At 46.7% G+C, this 24737-nt stretch overlaps 1 protein-coding gene and 1 long non-coding RNA gene across 4 annotated transcripts in view; both read right to left on the bottom strand.

Moving 5' to 3' along the window:
- LOC116824038 (uncharacterized) overlaps nucleotides 1–875 on the bottom strand; it is a 141671-nt gene extending 140796 nt beyond the window's left edge. The window contains exon 1 of the long non-coding RNA XR_012657240.1: nucleotides 865–875. This is a non-coding gene — a long non-coding RNA (uncharacterized LOC116824038). The remainder of the gene's footprint in view (nucleotides 1–864) is intronic.
- Nucleotides 876–2989: 2114 nt separating this feature from the next.
- Nucleotides 2990–24737, bottom strand: part of DIXDC1 (DIX domain containing 1) — a 63271-nt gene continuing 41523 nt past the window's right edge. For all 3 annotated transcript variants that reach the window (XM_032788012.2, XM_075073606.1, XM_032788015.2), the window contains 15 exons: nucleotides 22432–22544; nucleotides 20201–20349; nucleotides 16845–16934; nucleotides 16695–16748; nucleotides 15642–15692; nucleotides 14126–14230; nucleotides 13442–13495; nucleotides 12793–12885; nucleotides 12631–12702; nucleotides 11974–12060; nucleotides 11433–11594; nucleotides 9806–9872; nucleotides 7996–8104; nucleotides 7246–7354; nucleotides 2990–5482 (listed from right to left, as the gene is read on the bottom strand). In XM_032788012.2, the coding sequence (XP_032643903.1) occupies nucleotides 5402–5482; nucleotides 7246–7354; nucleotides 7996–8104; nucleotides 9806–9872; nucleotides 11433–11594; nucleotides 11974–12060; nucleotides 12631–12702; nucleotides 12793–12885; nucleotides 13442–13495; nucleotides 14126–14230; nucleotides 15642–15692; nucleotides 16695–16748; nucleotides 16845–16934; nucleotides 20201–20349; nucleotides 22432–22544 (1396 nt within the window). In that variant the 3' untranslated portion in view covers nucleotides 2990–5401. The remainder of the gene's footprint in view (nucleotides 5483–7245; nucleotides 7355–7995; nucleotides 8105–9805; nucleotides 9873–11432; nucleotides 11595–11973; nucleotides 12061–12630; nucleotides 12703–12792; nucleotides 12886–13441; nucleotides 13496–14125; nucleotides 14231–15641; nucleotides 15693–16694; nucleotides 16749–16844; nucleotides 16935–20200; nucleotides 20350–22431; nucleotides 22545–24737) is intronic.

The raw sequence follows: 24737 nt of genomic DNA, 5'->3' as shown, positions 1-24737 counted from the left end.
GGGGTCCCTAGGGGTAGGGTGGGGATGGATGGGGAGCAGGGGAGGTCTGGGGGCAGGATGGGGGAGCAGGGGTCCCTAGGGGTAAGGTGGGGATGGATGGGGAGCAGGGGTCCCTAGGGGTAGAGTGGGGAATGGATGGGGAGCAGGAGAGGTCTGGGGGCAGGTTGGGGAGTGGATGGGGAACCACTGGGTCTGTGGAGCATGGGAGTCTGGGGTTGTATTATAGGGGAGTGGGGGCATTAGGTGCAGATTGGGGGAGTAATTGGATAGAGGAGAGCAGGGGGATAGGGTGCCTGGGATAAAAGAAAAATGGATTGGGTGGGGGGATTAGGGGCAGGGAGGAATCACAGGGACTTGGGGGTCTCCAGCCCCGCACGCTCTTCTGTGCTGTTCACTCTCATACCTATTAGAGGCCCTGGTGCCGAGACGGTTCACAGTTGGGCACTAGGGAAGTGGAAGGTTAAACACAGGCAGGTAAATAACGAACCCAGAGTACGTTCAGTGCATCCTCCTGCAGCTGTCACCCTAGCGCCTCGAAGGTGCCTGCTGTGCTGTCCCTCAGGGGAATGGAACTCCTTTTATGATGGCACACAGGCAGATCTGTGGTTCTTGTATGAATCGATGAAGGGGAAATGCCACACTGATTTGAACTCATGCAGGCCCACAGAACGCCCTTGGTGGGAGGGAGTTACGTAGTACAAAAGCGGGGCCTTGTCATCACCTTCTAGGGGAGGCACGAGGCTGTTCCCCAGTGGGGAAAAGAGCCTTTAGAGCCTAGCCACACCTGCATGTCAATTCCAGTTAGGCCCACAGTCGCAGGCCCCTCCACCCCAGAAATAGTGCCAGGTTTGACTCTCCCATAACATACATCCGGGTCCCAGAATTAATTGAGCTATAGGCCCCAATTTCTGCATCTGAACTCCCAAAACCATACAGAGCATGACTGACTTCAGTGGGGCTCACACACAGGTTTTCAGCATCAGGCTCTTAATTTGTCTTGTTCAGGGTGGCTCTTTGCCTCAGTTTCCCCATTGGTAAAATGTTCCAACCCATCAGCTATCCTTAGCAATACTGAGATTTCCCCATGAGGATTGAGAGGCTTCATTAACATCTATAAAGTGCTTTGAAATCCTTGCTGCTTGGTTGGCAGGTACAATATATATATGCAAAGTATTCTTGTCTTTATCACTGCTGCTTCAGGGTTTTTAAATGATTTAGCAAGCACTGTTTTCAGCACACAGGACTTGCCTCTACTGTGCCATCACCGTCAGCAAACCCAGCAACTGCACCTGCATGCATAAACATGAGTGGCTGCAGTGATATTTGCTCATAAATCTATGAGTTAACTGAGCCCAAAAGCTATTGCATTTCATTTTAAATTATATCAGCAGTATGGTCTGGGTCAGAGGTTAGTTGTAGCTTTAAAGTATCTCACTTAAAAATAAATACAAATCTTGCAAGCAGTTGACCAGCCCAGAGCTGTTTGCTGTTTAATGTGCACGGATCCAAATCTTCTCTTCAAAGTGAGGTTCAGTCTCTGAGCTTTCCTGCTGTCTTTAAAGATTTTGGAAGCCAGATGGAACAGTCCCTTTACTCAGTTCCAGTGCAAGATGATGTCCTCTGCTGTGTATTCTGTTCCTACTGCCTCGCCAACACACCCATATACATGAGCATTGCATGCCTGTCAACGTATTAGAAGCTTCAGTTCAAAGGAACCTCCCTCCCCACCCAAATGGATTGATCAGACTCCATTTGCAAACTACAGTTTATTTAAATGATTTTTGGTCCATCCAGTCAGATATATACAGCTCTTAGATGTACACATAAACCTCATTTCTCACTCTGTTGGAGGACCTGCAGATTGAAAGTAATTGTCCTTTTAAAAAGTGATGAATGCAAACTTCAGAGTTTCTAGGAAAATGTAACTTTACATATGGCATGTGTGTTAAATCATCAAGTTACAATTATAAGGAAACCAAAAAGTAGCTTTGAAGAAAGTAGGGCAGAAACAGACATGTATAGAATCAAAGGAAAACATTTAAACCAAGGCCGGATTCTGATCCCATATGCCCTGCTCTAAATCAGGAGTAAATCCAGATAAGTAAAACTGGTATAAATGAAAGGAGAATCTGGCCCCGCGTGTACCAGGATTGTCTTGTCCCCCTTTATTTTGTGAATAACTTTCCCTGACCTAACCCATACTCCTTTCTGCTCATTCATACGACAGGAAGTCAAGAGAAAACTGCCATGTCATTGCAGGAACAAAGCTGAACCTGAGTTGTGCATGTGTTAGAGCCTAGGGGAGCAATCCCGGGAGGAGAACAAGGCCATGGCCGTCAATTTTAATGTTAGAAGTACTAATAGTTCTGCCCTCAGGCTCTCTCACACAAGTCCCAGTGACGTCTGTGGGCGTTGGATGTCCATATCGAGGGCAGAGTGCTGCCAATACTTTTCAAGGATTTGAACTCAGTACAGTAATTATCACAGAGGGAACAAGGTTTCTGTTCTAGTTTGTATGTGGTTTTAGCACTGATGAAGGGTGCTTGGCTGATAGTGCTACAGAATGAAATCTTTATCCCCAGAATACGCATGGGCAGTGGCAATGCAAGTTTCCTTCTCTGTGCCTCCAAATGTACTTCGCTCCAGCCCTGAAGGGAACACAAGACAGTAAGTGGCTCCAGGGCTGATTCAATCCTTGGCCTCTCCGCTGAGATTGCCAACAGGCATTTCAATGGTGACGGTGGTTATAGGGATGTGGAACCACTAGGAACAGGACAGATCCCCAACTCATTCCACCTAGGCCATCAACCAGCCATTGCTGAGGTGGTGACCAGGGTCACTACTGAGTGAGACTGGACTGAAATCTATGACCTACAGGTGAGAAGTTCTATTGCATTACCAATTACCTCAGCCATTGAGTCACCAAAGACAACTCTTAAACACTGCTCATCTCTTAAAAGCAGAGAGGGATACAGGACGGATACATGGAGGCCTTTGAAAAATTACTGTTCTAATTGTTTCCATAAAATGGATAAGTCCTACCTAAAGCGCACAACTCTGACTGAAATTAAGCAGACTAGTAAAACTTTAATTAAAAGACATTCAAGATAAATTGCAACTGAAATACAACAATGCATTTTAGTATGATAACCCCATGCTGTCTTATACCAATGCACTAAAATACATGCAACAGAGAAACCAGTGATTTCCAGGGAGAAAGAAAACTTCTTTTCAGTACTGATACTGATTTTCTCCCATTGAAGAACTTTCCCAAATGCTGACGTTTCGATGGCTGTTTATGATAAGAAAGAGTGTGTGTAAATCAGCTGATGAAATAGAACTGATCAATAATGGCTTAATAGCCAACACGTGTTCTACCAGTGGAGGAATGGGGTCAAAAAGGTATTTGAGCTCATCCTGCAATAGTGGGAGTGATAAGACAACTACACGTAATTCCTGTCTATACAAGAAACAGCTGGCAAAATATAAAAACAGCAGGAACTAGTTGAACTTTGTAGTAAAATAAAGCGAGTCATGGACCCCACTTTGCGTGGTGTTAACAGGAGACTACATAAAACACTGACATTCTCTAGAAAATGAGTAAACTACAGCACAGTATTGTGGAAATATACAGAAAGCACTTGCACTGGTATAAAAATATACACCTCAGACGATGTAAACTCGTACAAAATAATTCCAAAAAACAGGAACAAGTTTACAAAAGGTCACGTTAATATAAAATAATAAAACCAAGTTCTCCCAGCCTCACCCGCACAACTCAGACAAGCAGGCAGTTCAATGATGGGGCACGTGTACCAAAGATGAACAGAGGCTGTTTGACCTTTTCAATCAACAGTGCCTGTCTACTGCAAACTGTGGCCAGCTTTGCAGAAGTCAGGCTGCCAGACAATGAGAGCAGGGCCTAGCACTGCACTGAAATAACCTGGGTCCCTAAGTGTATGTCTATACTGCAAGAAAAAAACCACATGGTTGGCTTGTATCAGCTGATTTGAGCTCTGGTTGCAGGGCTATAAAATTGTAGTGTAGATGTTTGGGCTAGAGCTGGTGCCTAGATTCTAGGACCCTCTTGCTTTGCAGGGTCCCAAAGCTCCAGCCCAACTTGAACATCTATCCTGCAAATTTATAGCCTCATGAGCTGGACTCAGCTGACATGGGCCAGCCATGGATGTTTTATTGCAGTGCAGACACACCCTAATGGATCTCATAGCACATGCTCTCCCAGCTGACCATTTTCTACTCCATTAGGTGCCAGAGATGAAAGCATGCTGGGAATTGGGGTACTGCTGCTCACAATATCTATCCTAGAAGTTTGGTTATTTGCTTAACGGCCTTGTCAGTCAGTGAAGATCAAGTACATGATGATGCCTGCACAGAGAAAGTGAGAGGGAGAAATACAGATACCCCAATCAAACAGACTCTGTCACTTCATCCCTGAAGAAACATCCCTGCTTGTTTCCTGGGAGAGTAGATTAGATTTTCTGTTGGCCTTACTGGATGTATGGAAAGGGCAGGGATGGTAATGGCTGTAGAGAAAGGGCTGGCAAAAGGAGAAGCAAAAGTACCTTATCACCCCTGTGGGCAAGCTAGGAAGGTCCTGCTCCCTCCCCCAAAACAAAAATCCATTGGCAGTTAAGTAAGCACCTGGTTACCAAAGAGTTCCAACTTCCCAGGGCAACAGAGCGCAGACCTGATTGCAAGTTGGAGGGCAAACAGCAGAAGCAAGTCGAGGAAATGGAAGCCTGCATTTGGGAAGAAAGACAATGTTGCCAACCTGGTGGTCTTTGCTTTGGTAGTGCCTAGCACAATCCACAAGCTTCTTTCACTGTCAAGTTCCTGGTGCTCTTTGTATCAAGAGCTTGCAAAGTTCACTGGATGGAGCTCTGCCTCTTCAGCACAAATCCTCTGGGCATGGATTTTGGTTGGTCAGATCTTCTGGTAAAAGAAGAAGAAGCTAGCAGCATCTTCTGGTCCATGAGGGCAGAACTTATTGTTGCAGGTTCATATAATACTGAATGTGTCAAATCAGAGTTGAAATGTGCAGTTTACAAACAGCAGCAGGCATTTCAGACGATGGGGGAACCAGGAGAATGGAGAAACATATCAATAAGGCCTCCAGGGTTTTGTTGACAGGACAAAGCAAGATGATTCTTTCCCACCAATCTGTAATTTCAGTCTCACAACACTGTCTGCATTTGGCCATGGAAAGTTAAATGCCAGGAATCCTCGCACACACAAAAGTGTTTTACCCGTTGGTTGCAGAGAAGTCCTCTCTTTTGGCAGCTTGAATTGGACATGTCCCAGCTCACACTCTTTTTGGTCATTATCTCTGAGCATTCCAGCCAGTTACAGGTCCCCACAATAACAAGACCCAAGAGTCTGATTAATTTTCCCCATGATCCTCCTCCACCCAGGCTACGATCTTCCCCTCCCAACCAGGAATGATGTCATCATCATGGAAGACCTATAAAAAGCCAGAGGGAGAATCAGGTCACTTCTGGAGGATGGACACCGCTTTGTTACATCTGGATGGCATGAGAGATGGAGGAATTAAACCAAATAATAAAAATAACTGGCACTTACATAGCACGTTAAGTTCCCACCATGCTTTGAAAACAGCAGTATGGCTGCCTATTCCTCCCCCATAGAGAAAAAATAAGGATTATTATCCCCATTTTTCTGACAGGCAAAGTGAGATACAGAGAGGGGTCATGATTTGCCCAAGGTCACACAGGGAGGCAGTATCAGAACTGGGATTAAAGCTTGGGAACTTCAGTCCTCTGAACATTAGACCATCTCTGGAGAAGCTGGCACTGATGTGTCTTAACAAAGTTTTTTGGGGGAAGGGCATCATTTAGGGTTACTGTGGGGAGAAGGAAGAGGATTCTTTGCTATATAAAAATAGCTAATTAAAAACCAAGAACCACATTCAGCTGTGGCATAAGTAGGCTCATTGACCTCAACAGGGGTTGCACAGCTTATGCCAGAGCTGACTCTGGCCCCAAGTATTTAAGATACTTTAGTTGAAAGCCCATCTCCACCAGCTTGGCTCACACCCATGGGCCACAAAGCCACAAATGGAGCAAACTCTGTATTGATTTAGATGTAGAAATGGCCCAAATCCTGCTGGCCTGCCCCATTCAAGAAACCTCTCTGATATCACACCTGCCTTTGTCCGACTGCGCGCCGACCAGGAGCCACCTCAAGTAAGTGCCACCCAGCCAGAGCCTGCACCCGGCAACCCATTTCGCACCCTAACTCCCTCTCAGACCCCACACCCTTATCCACACCCTGAGCCCCTTCCCGCACCCTAACTCCCTCAGAGAGCCCACACCCCCACCGGCACACCAACCCCCAGGCCTGATCCACCTCCTGCACCCAAACTCCTTCCCAGAGCCCACACCCCAACCCCCTGCTGCAGTTCAAACTCCCCCCCCTGCACCCTAACTTCCTCCCAAAGCCCGCACGCCCACTCCAACTCCCTGCCCCAGGTCGGAACTCCCTCCCGCACCCTAATTCCCTCCCAGAACCTGCACCCCCACCCCAACCTCTTGCCCCAGCCTTGAGCCCCCTCATACACCCCAAACTCCTCATCCCCAGCCCCACCCCAGAGCCTGCACCCCCAGCCAGAACCCTCACTCCCTCCCACACTCGAACCCCCTGCCCCCTCAACCCCTCATTTCTGGTCCCACCCCAGAGCCTAGGGGAAGCCCTGTGCCTCCCCGCAGGGCTGGAGCCGCAAGTGCTGGCTTGCCGTGCTGCGAGGGAAGCCTTAAGCCTCCGTTCTCTCCCTGCAGGGCTGTGTGTGGCCCATGACTGTTTTTTTCTGTGGGTCAACAGCCCCTGATAGAAAAAAGGTTCCCCACCCCTGTTTTAGAGGTCTGGCTTGGAATCTGCATCTCCCGAATGGTGCTGTCATAGGAATTGCCTCCGGGTGCAGCTGGCACAGTGAAGGAGGGACCCTGCAAATCCCCATCCACCACTTGTGCACCTTTGTGATCACACTAAAGTCAGTGCTCTGGGTGGGACTGAAGATGTCCCTTTTTGGCTTCTTACTTGGGGGCTGTTGTCCCTTAAACTGTAGCTCTGAAAACTGTAGCTCTGTAGCAAGTTAGAGATTTTGTTCACATGGAAAGTGAATGTGGCAGAAATTTCCAGGCTGTTGCTGGTAACACCACACAAAAACTTAGATTAGGAGAGAGCTGCTACTAAAGAGGACAAACATACCTCCTCCTTGACTGTGCCAAATTCTGGATCCAGGGCTTTGAAATGGTACCGGTGGGTTCCTTCCCGATCGATAGCTGCCTTGAAGTCCTTCAGCGTCACCTCACCTAACCTGCAAAACAGGAGTTAAGAGCTATCCTCTCTGGCAGATTCTGCCATGGGACTGAGATCAAGTGCTTGGATGCAGCTTATAATATGGCACACTGAACATTAGCACCAGCATGGCACAATGAACAGCAGCACATTGAGGTGAGCCAGAGTGCCTGGAAAATACCTGGTACAACCCAAAGCATCTGATCACAGATAGAATAGTGTCTGTTATTTACTGAAAACAAATCCAAACCAACTCTTCCACGTTTCTTTTTTGCACTGACTGCGATAGCTGCTGTTTTAGATGGAGAGTCTTGCACTAAATGGTTTGTGTTGTGCTGGAGTAAGAGTAAATCTGTCTGGCTGCTGCCCACTCATAAAACCAGAGATGAATTATCATACAAACCAGAGATCAGTCTTCTGGGGCTTTAAATAAACCAACTAATTACATATGCATCAGCTGGGAAATCCAGTCAGGCCTAAAGTGACAAACACACATATCATGGGTCTGCTTTCTTGTCACCACTTCCTCTTTGCAATGAAATACAGTCAAAAGCCAGATTTAAGGGATGGAGAGCATGTGTTGGTGAGTAGAAATACCATGGATTAGATCAGTGCTTTCAGTGAACCAAACCCTATTAGTGTGGCAAAGCCAGGTCTCACCTCTTTGGTATATTGACCATGAAAGGTGTGAGTGAGCGATCAGTGAAGTAGAGCACTTTGGTGCAGGCACTGCTGCTCATAGTGGGTATGCTGTGAGAATGAGGCAATTCTGCAAAGAGAGAAACACAAAGTACTGTCATTGCAGCGAAGGGAGAGCAGTTTTCTTTCCCACTCTGTTCCCCTAGAGGCATTCTCAGCATCATTTCAGCACAGGAGCAGAGACCCAGAGATGGGAAAGACCTATTAGGTGATGAAGTCCATCCCCTGACAAGGGCAGGATCTTGCCCCCTTACAAGAAGACAATCCACTGCAAGGTATTACAATGTTAGCCTGAAGGGCCACCCTAGCGCCGCCCCAGGGGATGATGAGACACAGCCCAATGCACACAGTGCATACAGCACACCACCTGCACTACAGAGACTTTGCCTGCTGTCTTTGTAGTGACTGGAGAATTCCAGCCCATTCTAGGAGAATCATCCCGTGAGTGGCACACCCCTTCTAGCAGTTCAATATAAGTGATTATCGTTCTGCTTGTCTTCACTGACAGAAAAGAGGGAGCAATAATTGACTGAAACCTATAGGACAAGAAGTCACATGTCAGCTCAGACCAACTAACTCAGAAAGGCGCAACAGACCCAGTCACCTGCCCTTCTGCCCATATTACATAGACTAGGGAGGTGTCTGTGCGCGTGGTGGGTTTCTCTTTGTTAATATGTGCATCTCTCTTTCTGACTGCACCCTTACCCTCCCCATTGCTGCAATACAAGTGTGTCTATGCCAAAGGCCTAGGCAGGGGAAGGTGTACACAGTGAGACCCTCTGTTTTTTGACCTTCACACCACGTACACAAAGAAAGTGAACTGCAGATCTGGACATCAGTCATAAGGGCTTTCTGGCTTAATGAATCTAGAGCCATCACTTTGAGCTCTTTACACCCAAGCAGATCTGGGTTTGTGATCCGCTAGAGCCTGAATAAATTGACTTCTGCAGTGAAGGGGAAGCTGCCTGCAGGGGCTTTGGGAGATGGCAGGTGAGGCATGTTTTGCATCCATTAGGCTGGTGACATGGAGGCTGCTGCACAAATTGCAGCTTTAGAGAAAAGAGAAAAGGCAACCCAGGTGACTTCTCAGCAGAACCCACGTTGGGCTTTTCCTCCAGATACTAAGTGTCCATAATTCCTTTGCTAATATCTCCCTAAAATCCTCCTGCTGCTGAGCACTGCAATGTAGTTAAAAAGTGGGGCTCTCTGTTTGTCCCCAACACCAACAGGCCGACTCCTCACTGCTCCTTTGAGAATTCAGTCTTTACAAACCAATGAATTTTTCAGGTTATATTTACAACTGACCCCAGAAAAGCAGTTCCCATGATGGAGTGGAAACTATCGCTGCTCTCAAGTCAGGTAAATGCAGTGAGGGGAATCCTGCGCTACGGTGTACACATTAAACCCCGGCCTAAGAGATGGTATTCATGGCCACTAGGTGGTGCAAGCACCCAATGCAGCTAACAATAATCCTTAAGGAGTCTGAGAGAACATGGCATTTCCCACTAAATCCAAGGAGTAATTACTATTATTTATATTGTGGTAGTGCTCAGGGATTTCAGTGAGGATCAAGCTCCTATTCTGCCTACCCCTTGCACTGAAGCTTAGTCTATGAAGCAAATGGCCCAGGAGAAATGCTACAGCAATGAGCAATGGAGTGAGAGGTCAGCCTGTTCTGCTTCCCAGGAAGGACACTGTGCAGTGACTCTGTCCAAGAAACCTCTGAGCCATGAAGCCAGTTTTTGGACTGATAGAGCTGAAATGCACTCACTGGAGCTGGGAGGCCAGGAGTCTCGATACTCATTCTCTGCTCGGCTTGCAGGCGACTTCCCTTGAACCTATGGGGAAAGCCAAGAGATTGAGGGCAAAGGGTCAGTTCCACGGGCCTCCAGTGGTGCAAGCAAACTAACCAGGGAAGGAAAATGTCATGAAACACTTTAAGAGGATCTTCTTCTTCCACACACACACCCCTAGCCATGAGACCTACCCAGACACACACAACCAGATCTACACACAAGACCCCCACCACCACAAACACACAGAGACTCCCAATACACACAGATTTTCACCCAGACCCCTGCTATAGGATATGGCATTTAAATTTAACCAACGTGAATGACTATTTTCTCCCAAGATACTAGGAGCTCAGATTTCCCACAGTCCAGAGATACAAAGTGGCACAATCTACAACCCCTACTGAGGGTCAGCATGGCCTGTAGGGATGGACAGCCCTTAGAGAACACAGACTCTGGAGTCAGGTTCGCCTGGACTTTAAATGTCATTGTTAACTTTTTCACTCTGCCACACTTTTTGCAGACATGAAACAGACCCCAACAAAGAAACAACAGATGGGTTGGACTGATTAAAACCACTAACATGGCCCTGCTCCCAGACAGAGACAAACTAACTCTGTGTAGTTATAAGGTCAGCAAGTGTCTGCTTCCAAATACCACCCTCAGGCCTAATGGGCAGCACAACAGAGCCCAGGCAGCAGCAATGACAGCCCATGGTGGCGTAGTAACAGCTCTTTGCCCACACAAGCTTCACAGCACTCTGCAAATGTTAACCAATTAATCCTCACGGCCCCCAGTGGGAGGGAACAGGAACAGAACCTGGAACAGAATTCAAGAGTCCTGACTTACAGGCCCCTGTTCCAACTACTTGACTAGATCAGTGGCTCTCAATCTTTCCTGACTACTGTACCCCTTTGAGGAGCCTGATTTGTCTTGTATACCCCGAAGTTACACCTCACTTAAAACCTACTTGCTTACAAAATCAGAGATAAAAAATACAAGAGAGTCACAGTGCACTATTATTTGCGCACATTCTCATGTTTAGTATACAATTAAAAAATGCATCAATTGGAATACAAATACTGTACTTACATGTCAGTGTATAGTATACAGAGCAGTATAAACAAGTCAGTGTCTGTATGAAATTTTAGTTTGTACTGACTTTGCTAATGCTTTTTCTGTAGCCTGTTGTAAAACTAGGCAAATATCTAGGTGAGTTGATCCACCGCCTGGAACACCTCTGGGTACCCCCAGGGGTATGCTTACCCCTGGTTGAGAACCACTGGACTAGATGACTGCTTCTCAGTGATATAAGCAGCACATCTTAACATTAGGCTTCCAGTGAGAGGCAGTGAGAGCAAAGATGTGAGGTACAGTAATGAAACACCATCTGCTACACCCCAGGGGTTCCCTTAGGGCTGGCTGGGGTCCTCAGGGCCCTCCATCTGCCACAATCCAGCCTTCTTTAGGATTCAGTGAGCAGAGTGACCACATGATCAACACACTGCAGGGAGGGATGTGAAGGGATGGAGCACTCCCTGGTTGCTAGCTCTGGTCAGTAAGAGGAGGTGGAGGTATGAAGCAAGCCCAGTGGGGAATGTTTACCCTTCTCTCTTGCCTCTTCTGTGTCTCCATGCGGTGCAATCTCTCCATTAGGCTGGAGATACCTTGTTCCAGGCTGTCGATGGTGTGGTGCTGCGGGTCATGGCCGCTGAAACTGTTCCGCAAGCTGCGAAGGGCATCACGCACCAACTGCAGGTCGTTCGTCTGCCCAAGAGACCAGGAGAAGTCAGCCAATGCAGGGATTCAGAGCCTCAGTGTAACCTCCCTCCCTCCTGGCACTGCACTTCTCCCAGGCCCAAGGGACCCTCAGAGGCCTGCACTTTCCCTTACAGGCTGGCAGCTGCAGAGGGAAGGATCATAGAATCATAGAATATCAGGGTTGGAAGAGACCTCAGGAGGTCATCTAGTCCAACCCCCTGCTCAAAGCAGGACCAATCCCCAACTAAATCATCCCAGCCAGGGCTTTGTCAAGTCTGCCCTTAAAAATCACTAAGGAAGGAGATTCCACCACCTCCCTAGGTAAACCATTCCAGATGCTGACTGGAGTCCTGAGCTGGCTCTGACTAAGGAGCAGGGTACCTACCACTCTGTGGGCTGTGGGAGCAGCTCCTTTTCCTGCTGTCTGGAGGAAGCCATTGCTCTGAGTGCTGTGATTGCTGTAGCCCATCACCTGTTGCAAGGAGAAGATGCTTTAACAGAGGGTACAGCAAGTTTCTGAATTTCCCGGAAGATTCCAAGGTGCCAACTTCGGATTTGTGAGAGGGCAGGGAAAGCAACTGCGCCAACAATACAGTCCCATTGCCAGCAGCATTCTGCAAGGCACATAAATTCAGTTAAGAACGCACACAGCCCGGGAACCTAGGCAAGTGTAAGGGTTCTCATTTTGCAGATGGGGAAACTGAGGCAGAGATGGGCAGTGATGGAGGGAGTCAGTGTCAGGGCTGGAATTAGAACCCAGGAATCCCTGTTTCCCCATCCTGTGCTCAGATCACTAGACTTCACCCCTTGTCAGGTTGATGGGGGAAGCTGAATAGGTCTGAATTTTCCCAGCTGACCTGCAGCAGAGAGCAGTCCCTCCCAGAAGTTCCAGCTGTGATGTTCCATGGAGCCTGGCCTCTCTGGGATAGAGAAGGAGGCCAGGGGAGCTTGGCACTGGACTCCAGCTGCACATTACGTAATGCCAGGCAGAGAACTGCATTCCAAGAGCCTGATGTGTTCCAAGTACTAATGCCCCACTCACCTCTTCTGTCTCTCTCTTCATGCACTGAGCCAGCAGGGCCTCCTTGTGCTCCAGCTCCCGCTCCAAATCTGCCTGCAAAGGGAACAGACAAGTCACTATGAACTGAGCTGACCAGGCTGGCACCAGCTTCTCAAGAGCAGGGCATGTTGGCGGGCTCTGTACCTGCTTGTAGCTGGCCTCGGAGAGCTGACGGAGCATTTCGTCTAGCTTGGCCTGGTGCTGCTGTACGTGCCGCTCCTTCTGGCCCAGCTCCTTCTGCAACCCAGAGGGATTGGGGCATCAGTGTATGAGCAGGTGATGAAGGCTCACCTTCACCTTCCTCAGGAGCAGGGAAGGGTTAAAGCTGGCACACCTTATCTGCCTTAAACCCCACGTTCTAACTGTATTTTAAGGCCTTGTTTGAAAGAGTCACTCAGGCCCACGCTGCCCTGGGCTACAGACATGCCACAGGCTCAGCATGGAGGCCAGAAGCACAGCTGATCTATAGGCCCAGGATTCATGTAGGGCCCTGAGGATAATTTAATGACACAGATGCGATGGGCAGTAGATTTGTGGGTGAGCGTGGTGCACTCAAGTGCACACACCTGATGCCAAAGTAACCCGATGACCACTGTGAAAAACACTCTGGGCTATGGCACAGTCCATCTTAACCTGAGCAGCCATATTCCAAAGAACGTCACAGAGATCTCTTGTTATTGCTATTTATTCACAGTGACAGAGCACAAAGCACAGAGAGGGCAAGAGCCCTACAGGAAGAATGTTTCCAGGGCTCTCCCAATCTCCACGTGACTGGGCTGGGAGAGTTTCTTACTTTGTATTCTCCCAGAAGTCTGTTCCGCTCTTCAACCTTCCTCTGCAGATCAACCTGCAGAAACAAAAGGGAGGTTTGTATCTCAGGAGATCCAGTGCATCCATCGACACAGCCCTCTCCTCACCCTTGTGTGATAAAGGCTGTCGTGGGGCGTATGTGCACAGAGTAACAGATCCTGAAGTTAGCAGCAATGAAGTTAAAGGCACAGATTCGGTGCAGTACCCTGTCCCATCCTTTACCACTGCTGCCTCCTCAATGCTGATGCTACACACAAATGCTCTGTCTGCCGAATGTCACTTGCCTTTAACACATGGAACAGAGATGACAGGCACACTGCAGTTTTAGCCCAGTTATAATGAAAACATAAAGCAAAGCTTTCCTCAGTTTCAACCAATGAGGAGGGCCTTTGGAGGATGGGGGAGAAAAAGAGGGACCCCCATAAGTGGGGGGTGGAGCAGGAGATTCCAGTGAGTCTGACTATTGGCCACTGGGCTTGCACTGCATTGGTTCCTCTGCATAGCCCAGTGATCACTGCTATCCCACAGCACATGGACCTACACGGTGCCCACCAGCCCCACACTGTGACCGCTGGGCTCTCTACCCTGTAGTCTCAGACCCTGCAATCCCCAGCCATCCTCCCTAATACCCACAACATTGTCTGAGTTAGCAGCACAAATGACTCACATTCTGGTTGTGCAATTCCTCCTTGTCCATGTTTGCTCTCAGCAGCTCCTGCTTTAGCTGAAGAACTGAAGCATCCTGCTGAGCCAACCTCTGCTGCAATGCATCCTGGAAAAAGACACATATTACTGTTAGCACAGTGCCACTGGTGTGCATGGAGTAGGCAGGTGCCCTGCCATGAGGAGCTGATGGTCTAAATTTGATAGATAACACAGTGAAAATTACAACAGGCCCAGGAGAAAGAAAGGGACATGCAGAGTGCCAGACTGTGACCCATGGACAAGGGTGAGCCCGGGGCACCCACAGCAGGAGATGTGAAGGTATCTGCCTGAACAAGCTGTCAGGCCTTACACTGGGATGCTCCCTGCTGCTGAATTCTCTGCCTTTAGCTAGCTGTCAAAATCACTGAGGAATTTCTGTGCTTCTGTCTGAACTTCCTGCTCAGGCATAGGGTGGCCAATCTTCCCCAATGGGGAGAAGCAGCTGTATGTTTGGAGGCTCCTTTTGGTGGCACAGAGCCAGTGACCCCCGTCTATTGCCTGCACCACCCACGGGGGAGAAACATCCTCTAAATGTGTCTCTGGGGAGCCACGATCCATGGCTGAATCAGGGCTCAACCTTGCACTTTTCCATTCATATTACTGTGAAACAAACAGCTCCACCTTGGACAGCAGTGTGCTTCCTCCACAACGCAGTGTGACAGCCAGCTTCAAAACTGTCTCAAACTCAGGAGCAGATTGTTAAAGGCCTGTACACCAGAGGGAGGCGTTGGGCAAACAAGAACACACACAGCCAAACAACTGCCCCAGTTAAGGAGGGCATCTGCACATGCCATGGTTCCCTCTCTGTTACTAGGAATAAACCAATCCACCTCACTAAAGTGTTTATTCCCAGGATAACAGGGCTAACAGGCCATGAGAACCACCATACACATACCCTGTTCCACCCATCCCTTTGGGAAACTGAGGCCCAAAGAAGCAATGTGATTTGGCTAAGGTCACAAAGTCAGTAAAAGAGTCAGAAACAGAACCCAGATGTCCTAATTCCCAGTTCCCTGCTTTGACCATATTCACTTTCCAGTGCCAGGAACAGAATCCAGGAAAAGAGCCACAAAAACAATTAAGGATTAGAAAACATACCTTATAGTGATAGACTGAAGGAGCTCAATCTATTTAGCTTAACAAAGAGAAGGTTAAGGGGTGATCTGATTACAGTCTATAAATATCTACATGGGGAACAGATATTTAACAATGTGATCTTTAATCTAGCAAAGAAAGGGTTAACACAATCCAATGGATGGAAGCTGAAGTTAGACAAATTTAGGGCTTGTCTCCACTTACCGGTGGTCCCTTCTGGCTTTGGAATCTATAAAGCTGTGAGCCCTGACTGCCAATTCCCTGCTCTAACAGGCCCCACTCATTCCTTGGGGTAAACTGAGAGGTATCATGTTGCCACTGACCCCTCTGATAGGTTCCCAAGGGTTACTGTTAACTATTTAATTAATTCTCTCTCTTCTCACCTTTATTCCTTGTAAGTTTCGCGCTTCTTGCTTGTATTTCAGTAATTCCTTCTGTAAATCCAACACAATTTGTTTAAATGGTCGTTTCATGTCATCCCAGAAATATCTCCATCCCTCCCAACACCTGGTCTCTAGAGACCCTCTGAAATAAAACAAACCCCACCTCCTCTCACAGACCAAAAAATATGTCAGACCAGAGTTTACAAACCCAGTGACAGAAATCACTCTTTCTCCATGAAACACCTTCTGAGCAGCTGTAGCTTCCTAAACACTTGATATTAAATTGCAGAGATAAAGATTGCGAATCCACCAAATCTACCCTTTGGAGCAATGCAGCGCACTTTACCTCCAGCGTTAGTCCTGGGCTACTGCCAACTTCAGCACAGAGCAGGAGAGAGACAGGCTTGACAGGAGGGTTTTTCTAAGCTGCTTTTATCTTCCACATGAAAGCTTGTTTACACCCAGATATGGCTAGAAATTTAACATTTGTCCTGGATAAAGGTTTCTAAATGCAGAACAATATGCATCTCTCGAGAAAGGCTCCAGCTTCAAGAACGTGCAGAGAGGTCTATTCAGGGCTGGACTTAATTCATATAATTGGTTGGTGTTTTGTTTTAAAGGACAGCAGCATTGACAGCATTATTTAGAGGCTAACTGGATGAAAAGGGGGCATTTCCCCAGATTCTACCCTACACTAGCTTACAACACAGATGATCATGAAACTACTCATGCATGCGTAATTACAACAACACTCATAAAGCACCTCCCATGTGAGAATCTCAAAGCACTTTCCAAATTCAGTTCTATCATTCTCATGGCCCATTTGGGAGGCAATTATTAATCCATTTTAAAAATTGTGGCATAAAGAAGTGCAGTGACTTAATCAACTTCACATCGCATGACAGCAGCAGAGCTGCTGACTCTCAGTCATCCATGTGCAACAACATTCCCTCCCTCTGCTTAAATTAAAGAGCTATATAGTTCACATAGAAAAGAGACCCCAAGATCCCAATCCCGATAACCATTCTTTGTCTTTATCTGTCCTCTTCTAACCTTTAGGTCCTGATTTTCGTCCATGCTCTGGTCTAGACGACTTCGGATTATGACCTGAATGCAAATGCACTGCTGTTATTACCCATCCTCTGTCTGAACGGTGCACAAAGTTGACTGAAACTAGATTTTAAGGGAAAAGAACATCCTCACCAGCTGCTCTTCTGGACAGGCTCCATGTTCACAAAGGACAAATGATCCCTCCTGCTCGTCCTCTGGTAATGACCCATTGAGCAGCAATGCCTGGGCAACAGCAAAGGCAAAAAGAATCCATCCAAAAAAGCCATAAGGAGAAACTCAATCCCATCTCCACAGCTTTAGCCAGCAGCATTTCACAGCAATCTAGACCCAATCAGCCTCCAAACAATTTTCTCTATCATTTCTGCTGACATCTTACTGCACAGAAAAGGGGGCATGTTTTGACACAACCATAAGACATCAGAATGTCCCCAAGAAAGGCTCCTCAGTAGAGAAGTCTGTTGGTGACAGATGTAAGCAACTCCCATGAAGGTGAAGGGGAATTCTGCACCAAACTAAGGTATCAACTCAGCCCTTTTTATGAGCAATGTTTGCACTGGGTTTTCATCTGAGCTGCATAAAATCACCCTTTACAGACAGACAGCATATACAAAAACTGAAGGAAAGAAGCTGACAGGCAGAGATTTGCAGCAAGAGGAGTTTTTTCAGACTAGTTTGGAACGTGTCCAAGGCACCAATAAAAATTTAATTTAAAAAACAAGCTAGTCTTTCAGTCAATGGACATTCTGATCTCAAAGATATTGGAAGGAGGGGACATCTGGATTGAACAAATACAGCAAAGCCTGGATGTGATTGTTAGGAACAATTCCCATTCTTAAGACCCGCTAAGTAGTCTCTTCACACTAGGAAACGGAACCATGGCTGACAACGGCATTCAGCAGCAGATCCCCCTGAGCTGGTACTGAAAGCACTTCAGATGTGAGAGTAACTGTGACACCTCTGTTTTCAATATCCTTTGGGAAAGCACTACAGAGACTTGAGGGACCACTGCCAGCAACAAGTCACTGTCCTAGTGTAGACTGACCTGGGCCACATGTTTACTGCTGGGACTCAGAAGCAAGATATTTAGGAGCAGACTACAATTCTACACCACTCAGGGCGAGATGGAGAGAGGTCTGCAGAACTGCAGCCCAAGTTGTAAAATGAGAGGAGACCCTCCGCCACAGAGACAGAAGGAAAATCTGAAGCATTTTAAGCGATTCCACTGAGCGTGGAAAAGACAGGGAGGAATTCAGAAGCAGAACAAGATTAACCCTTTCAGCACACCCAAAGTGAAGCTGTGTGTCCACAAACAAGGAAGACCATGAGAACTTTAAAACTAAACTGGACAGAGCCCTAAAGAAGAGGGAACAATTCTCCACTGGCTTGTGGGTACAGGAAGTGTTGTTGGGGGAATCTGATATGGCCAGATAGTCAGCAGATATAAATAAGCATAGCTCACTACCTTGATTTACAACAGACAGAGATCTACTTGTTGTCTTTTCTGCTTCTAGGTTTCAAGAGCCGATTACTTTATGCTGGAGAGTAGCATAGAGGTAGATAGGCCAACAATACAAGGCAGAACTGGGAGGCTGATGAGAGTTAGCACAGAGAGTGCTAGGACAGTGGCATCCCTTCCTTTCAGATAGTTTTCTGTCTGAGTTCAACTCCAATCTCATTGCTGCCAATTAAAAATCTCATTTGCAGGGATGTTCCATTTTGGACGCAGAAATGCCAAGGCTGAAGGGTCGAGTCTAATTTTCTCACCGAAGAGATGCAAACCTTGCTGAATGCCAAACAGACACCCATTTGTAGTCATTTAATGCAAATCCTCCTGGAGAAACACTTCTCTGAGTTCAGTCCCAAAATTTGCCCAGCAGGACATCTAGGCAGGAGTCACATAGGAACACCAAAAGCTGCACAGGGCCTCAGAATTTCAATCAAACCCTTGTGGTCCAGAGGCTTTTAAATACTGAGCAAGAAGGGAAAATCAATGAATCAAATCCAATTTCTTAGACAGCTGTGTCAGCTGCCACCTCCTGCTTCTGAAGAGTGAGGGGGGCAGCATGCCAGCTGCCTTCCCTTGCTCCCGAGGTGTGTTGGGGGGGCAATGCCAGTCTCCCCAGTGCTGCCTTCCTCTCCTCCCAGAGGGTGCATTATGCAAGCGGATTGCACCAACCATCTATTTTCTTTTGGAATCTGGTGTGTCCCTTGCCCATTGTCAGCTGGGAGCACGCCAGTGTGCTGCTCGCACAATGCGAGCTTTGTTTTACTTGTACATAAATATTTACAATTCAAAATAAGTGCGGTTCCCAGCACAAAGAGAAAGGGGTATTCCTGGGAGAGTTCAGGGTCTTTGCCATATGGAGCAGGGAGTCTGCTGGCTGAGCAGAGTCGCACAAAAGCACAGAGGCAAGGGTCATTTGGTCAGGGAAGGACCGGAGCAGGGCAGCTATAACAAGGTCCAATACAGAAAATTGATTCAAATGATCATTAGGGAAAGTGCCAAATTTTACAGCCCAACCAGTCTTACTAAAAGGAGACAGATCTGACTCTTTATGTCTCTTGATCAGTTCTATGAATCTCTACTGATTTTTCTGCATTCCTTGTCTCTTTGCATTACATCCAATCACAAATCACCCAAAGCCTGTTTTATTTGCCTTGGCTGCTAACAAAAACTCTGGGCTTCCAAGCGTCTTGGCAAGGAATGGGAGTCCCGACACATGGGAAAAAGCTGTTGCATCTTGCTACTTTGGGTAGTAACATACATGGTGACAGCACATTCAAGTGTTACCGTGTAATCAGGGTATAGGGCACCCACCTAATGAATCCAACAAAATACTGGACTATAACCAAAAGACACTGACCGGGGAGATGATCATTTACTAAACCCAGACTTTTCAGCACCCCCTGAAGGAGATCCCTTTCTGGGTGCTCACAATGTTCCCTCTGCGCTTTCCCAGTCTGTCCCAGTCACCATTACTGTAACCAATGGTGGCGCTCACTAGACTTCAGTCTCTTCATTACTATATACGCAGTCAGTCCCTTTAAGGGCATGCACTGGAAATGAATAAAACCTGCATCCTTGCACCAGCATCACACACACTTCCATGCTCTGCCTCAGCCTCTTCCACCCCTCACACCAGCCTCTCATTGCATCTTCCCCACAGAAAAGACAGCCTGGGAAACCAGGTAAAAAATATGTTTTTTGAGAGTCTCAAATAAAAAAAAATTGTCCAAACTGATTGACACTATCTAAAAATATCTCTCTGAGCTAGGTCTGGGAGCTTGGAAAGGCCATTCTTTGCTTCCTATCACCTCATTTAAAAGCCTTGCAAAGAGGGAAAGACGGACAGCAACAAAGCACAAGCCCATGAAGATAAGAGAAAGAAAACCCACACTAGTGCTGGGGCTCTCAGCTGGAGCTCAATGAAAAACAAGATTATGATGGGAAGATAAGAGAAATGCTGGCTTAAAAGCAAAGCGAATACCTGCAGGCCTGAAATCATCTTCTTTGCTTCCTCCATTTCCTTTTCTAAATGGTCTTGTTGTTCCAGCAGCTGCTCTTCCCAGGAAGTCTCTAGGTATGTCCCAGGGCTTCTGGGCTGCCACTCTGGGAGAAATGGAGAGTCTGACTCTTCTGCAAGAGGAAAAAGCTACATGAAATACAGATGAACAACAACAGAGAAATTCTGAAAAGCGAAGCACAGCATACAGAGGTCTCCAGCTCTCTGCACTTGGTTCTCAGTGGCAGGAACTGGAATGTCTTCCAGCTGATGTCAAGGTAACAGCTAGGGTGAAGCCTCTTCCCCCGACCTGGGGATTTATGCCTCATTCACTCTGCAAAAGAAACATTATCTTCACTGTGTGTGCATACCTGTGAGCAAAAGGTGACCTGAATCCTTCATCTTCATTAGCACTGATGTACAAGGTCTCCTGGCATTAGAGAGTTCTAGGCAAGTTGGAGAGGAGAATGCAGTGTGAGGGTGTTTATACCTCACTGTTGGAGCTGAAGAAAAGGATGAAGGGGAGTGGAAAGGAGGGGATATCTCAGTGTTGCAGGAGGCACCCCCTCCCTGTCTACTCCAATAAGCACTAATGGACAGATGTAAAGCCCACTAAAGTCAATGCAAAGACCACACTGACTTTAATGAATTTTAGATCAGGCCCTAAACACTTGTGATCAAGGTTTTCCATTGTTTCAGTATTTTTTACTATTAAGATACTCCACAACTGGTTGCTAAGCCATGAGTGAAAACCCTGGTGGGCAAAGCCAGAATTCTTGAAGCCCTGCCAGGTTTTGCTTCACATACTGAAGCATTATAGGTGCTTGGAGGGAGAGCATGCCACTTTTAACTGAATGAACGTCTCGCTCCAGTTGCTGTGCTTGGGCAGTGAAATGCACGCCAGGCACGTTCACTATGAGCCTCTGTGTCCCATTCCTGAATAAGCCAAGGTTTTCCAGGCAGAACCCTGTTTACCAATGTACTCAAGGCCTGGTTCTGTCAAGCTTACTCATGCTGAATTGCAATTTACTCCACGAAATTAATGGGGCTACTTGGGGAGCCAGTACCTATTCAGCAGAAGGTTGGCACAATTGGGTCCATAGTAATTTGCTGTGTGAGACCTTTTCCAACAGAGACATTTGTAATGAGTCAGTTCATTATTCCTGCCTGATCTATCTACTCATACCTTTCACTGCTGTGGTACCTAGGCACTAGTCTCCTGCTACATATCCTCAAAAATATCTGAGCAAGAATTAAAGCAAATTTCAGAAAGCTATTAGCCCATGTTTTACAGATTAATAAACATTTGAATCAAAGCTTGATCCCAAAATGCCTGTCCTTGCTTTTCTGACTTTTTGCATTTATATTCAGTATCATCACTGCTGTTCATCACTGGCCTTGATTTTAGATCAAGAGATCGATGAGATCTTTTTTAAAGAGAAGAACATAAAAATATTTCATAAACTCTGCAACCTTTTGTAATCTCCGTAAGACAAGATGGTCTGTGCTGGCTAATGCCACAGCTCTGGAGGCTGCAGGGATTTAGACATTGTACCCAAGGTGTGACACAGAACTTGGGGATAAACATCCTAGTGGGCACATCAGCTAATTAATCAGAGTTGTGACTGATCACTGCAGGCAGCTACAGTCTCTAGCCAAGTGACAAAAATATTCCACTGTGCAATATGTGGATGGGCATGCTGATGTTCAAAACACCAGTGAAACGTTACAGCCCACCAAATATTTCAACTTCAAAAATATTTTACTATCAAATACTGTAGACTAAAGAGTGGTAAACAGGGGGCTTTATTGGCTGGGGTGACAAAGCATTTCATTGGAGAGACTCCCTGTGATTCAGCCTGAAACAGACTCAATCTTTCAGTGGGATTGGATTTTTCTTCACAACAGCTTGAAGTAGGGACAAAGCAACCGCCATATACTGTAACTAATAAATGACACTGAACTCCATCCGTTCTGTAAGGCTTTTAATTTTTGAAGCATGCTAGTGAATCTCCTGGACTTTGCCAAACAGTGGCAGAACCTTAGCACTACTAAACAGTGAGCTTGGGGATTTAATTTTATACGAACTGATGTACCAGCTCACAAAATTCTACACTCATACGGTCTCTGGGAATCCATCCAGCAAGTCTCTGCCATAGCTCTCACATGGGAAGTCCTGGAAGTGGGAAAGATGAAATGCATCATCTGTGCTCCACCTGTTTTGGTTTCTGTTTCTTCAGCTCGGATGATCACAAAGCCTGCCCTCTCCTCCGACTGGGTTGCAATGGACTCGCTCTTTGTGTTGTGTATGGGACTGGGTGATGTGAGACTGCAGAGGAGAAGAGGAGATACAATTATTTCCAGTGTGAGCTGCAAACATAGCAGGGACAAAAGAGAAGCTTCATCTCTGTCTAAAATAAAAAGCTAATATGCAAGACGTCTGGTTACACTGAGCACTGCCCACATGCAATGAATTCTTTAGCAGACCAGACAGTGCCTGTAACTTTTCAGGCCAGTAGCTGACTGAAGTGCTGCAGGAGTAATTAGTCTTTTCATTTTTCCTGTGGCTTAAGAAGATTTAAATAGGAGAGACAACCACTGCAGGCTTAACACAGATCCCTAAGTCAGGAGCTAATTCTAGACTATCCTTCTGACTGCAGTTCTGCTTACAACATAATGTATTGCAAGGCTTGGGCTACAGTTGCAAACTGCTACCAAAAGTCATTCACAGTATCCCAGCTCTCTTGATTTCTCACCTGTATTTAAAGGGACAATTACAGTAAGGGGAACCAACCTAGAATTCCCATGCTAAGGAGCCCTCGGGAACACAAAGACACCAACGCATGATCTAGCTTTAAAATGAGAAAGCTTCTTGAAAGCAGCCACATATTTCTATAACAATCTCAGCTGGTTGTGAGGTCCAGACTCTCAAGCTCTTTCAGACGTTCTTCCCATATCCATCACCGGGACAACAGCAAAGGCATCCAAAGCTCAGTGATCCATTTAATGTGCCCCCAAAGTCTCCAGGAACTAATCCTTGCAAGTGCAAGGAGGAGTTAATGTTTCATTCTCCTCAAGACAGACACAAAAGCCAGAAAGAATAAAAAGAAAACATGGTGAAAGTAACAGAATGGATTTAGAGAAATAAAATGCACTTCTATAGCTTGCCTTCCCAATCTTCCAGCACTTCTGATATAGGTCCCCCAGTTCAGGAACATACAAATCTCTCTAATAAAATCAGAGAATTTTCGAAATTAGAGAGGAAACAATCTGTTAGCAGCTCCCATATAGTCCACTCCCAGGAGTCACCCCCAAGAGACTGTTCCAAGTCTATTTTCCAGGCCTTTGACTAATCTAGTTTTAAATGATTCAACTAAGTCAGCTTCCACTGCAGTAAAAGAACAAATGAGTGAGAGTCACTAAAGGAAGAGAGAGTAACCATTTTGGGCTAGATATAAAAAGCAGCAGCAGTGTTTGCTCAGACCCTGTTGCTCATACAGTGTATGTCTTACCCTGCAAAGAAACACCCACACCACACAGTCTCAGGTATAGCCACGCTGCAATAAAAGACCTGCAGCTGGCCCAAGTCAGCTGACTCAAGCTTGTGGAATTTGGGCTGCAGGGCTATAAAATTGCAGTTTAGACATTCGGGCTCAGGCTGGAGCCCAGGCTCTGTGACCCTCCCCACTCCTGGGTTCCCAGAGCCAGGGTTCCAGCCCAAGCCCCAATATCTACACTGTAATTTTATAGCTTGGCAGCCCAAGCCCCGTGAACCCGAGTCAGCTGACCTGGGCCAACTATGGCTCTGTGTATCATAGTGGAGCTGTACCCTCAGAGCCCAGGTTAATTGACTCTGGCTCACGGGGTTCAGGCTACAGGGCTAAAAATTGCATTGTAGACCTTCCCAACCGGGCTGGAGCTTGGGGTCCAAGACCCTTCCCCATCGCCAGTTTCAGAGCCCAGGCTTCAATGCTATTTTTAGCCCCACACCCTGAGCCATGCAAGCCCAAATCAACTGACCCAGGCTCTGGGACTAGGCACTGCAGGTTTTTCTTTGCAGTGGAGACATATCCACATATCCAAGGTTGTTGGGTGTGCTTAAAGTTTTACCTTAAAGAAAGTGAATCCCAATGCAGCGTTCCCTAACAGATGATGTTTAAAACTGAAATCATTGCCCGGGGGCCCAGGAATGTGATGTTTGTGTTCTGAGGAGATAATTGATTCTTAAAGACAAATGATCAAACTTTAAATCAGCACAGATACACAGAAGTCACAGAGACAGACTGACACAGAGACATGCCCAGGAATATTGCATGGCCTTTGCCATCCTTTTAGGTGCAGTCACTAATGTTCCCTCTGCATATGTTCACCTCAGACCCCTGAGGAGCCATCAGGCCTATATGATCATTAAGAGGTGTACTTGTAGGTTGTCCCTCCACAAGCAGGAAAACCATGAGGAAGCAGTCCAAGAAAACAAGATCAACCTTTGGTGTATGTGAAGAAGGCTACCTAGGCATACAGG

Source organism: Chelonoidis abingdonii, chromosome 18 (assembly GCF_003597395.2).
Source record: "Chelonoidis abingdonii isolate Lonesome George chromosome 18, CheloAbing_2.0, whole genome shotgun sequence".
NCBI classification, from domain to species: Eukaryota; Metazoa; Chordata; order Testudines; family Testudinidae; genus Chelonoidis; species Chelonoidis abingdonii.
The sequence above is the reverse complement of the archived record's forward strand: the minus strand, read 5'-3'. Positions and strand labels throughout refer to the sequence as shown.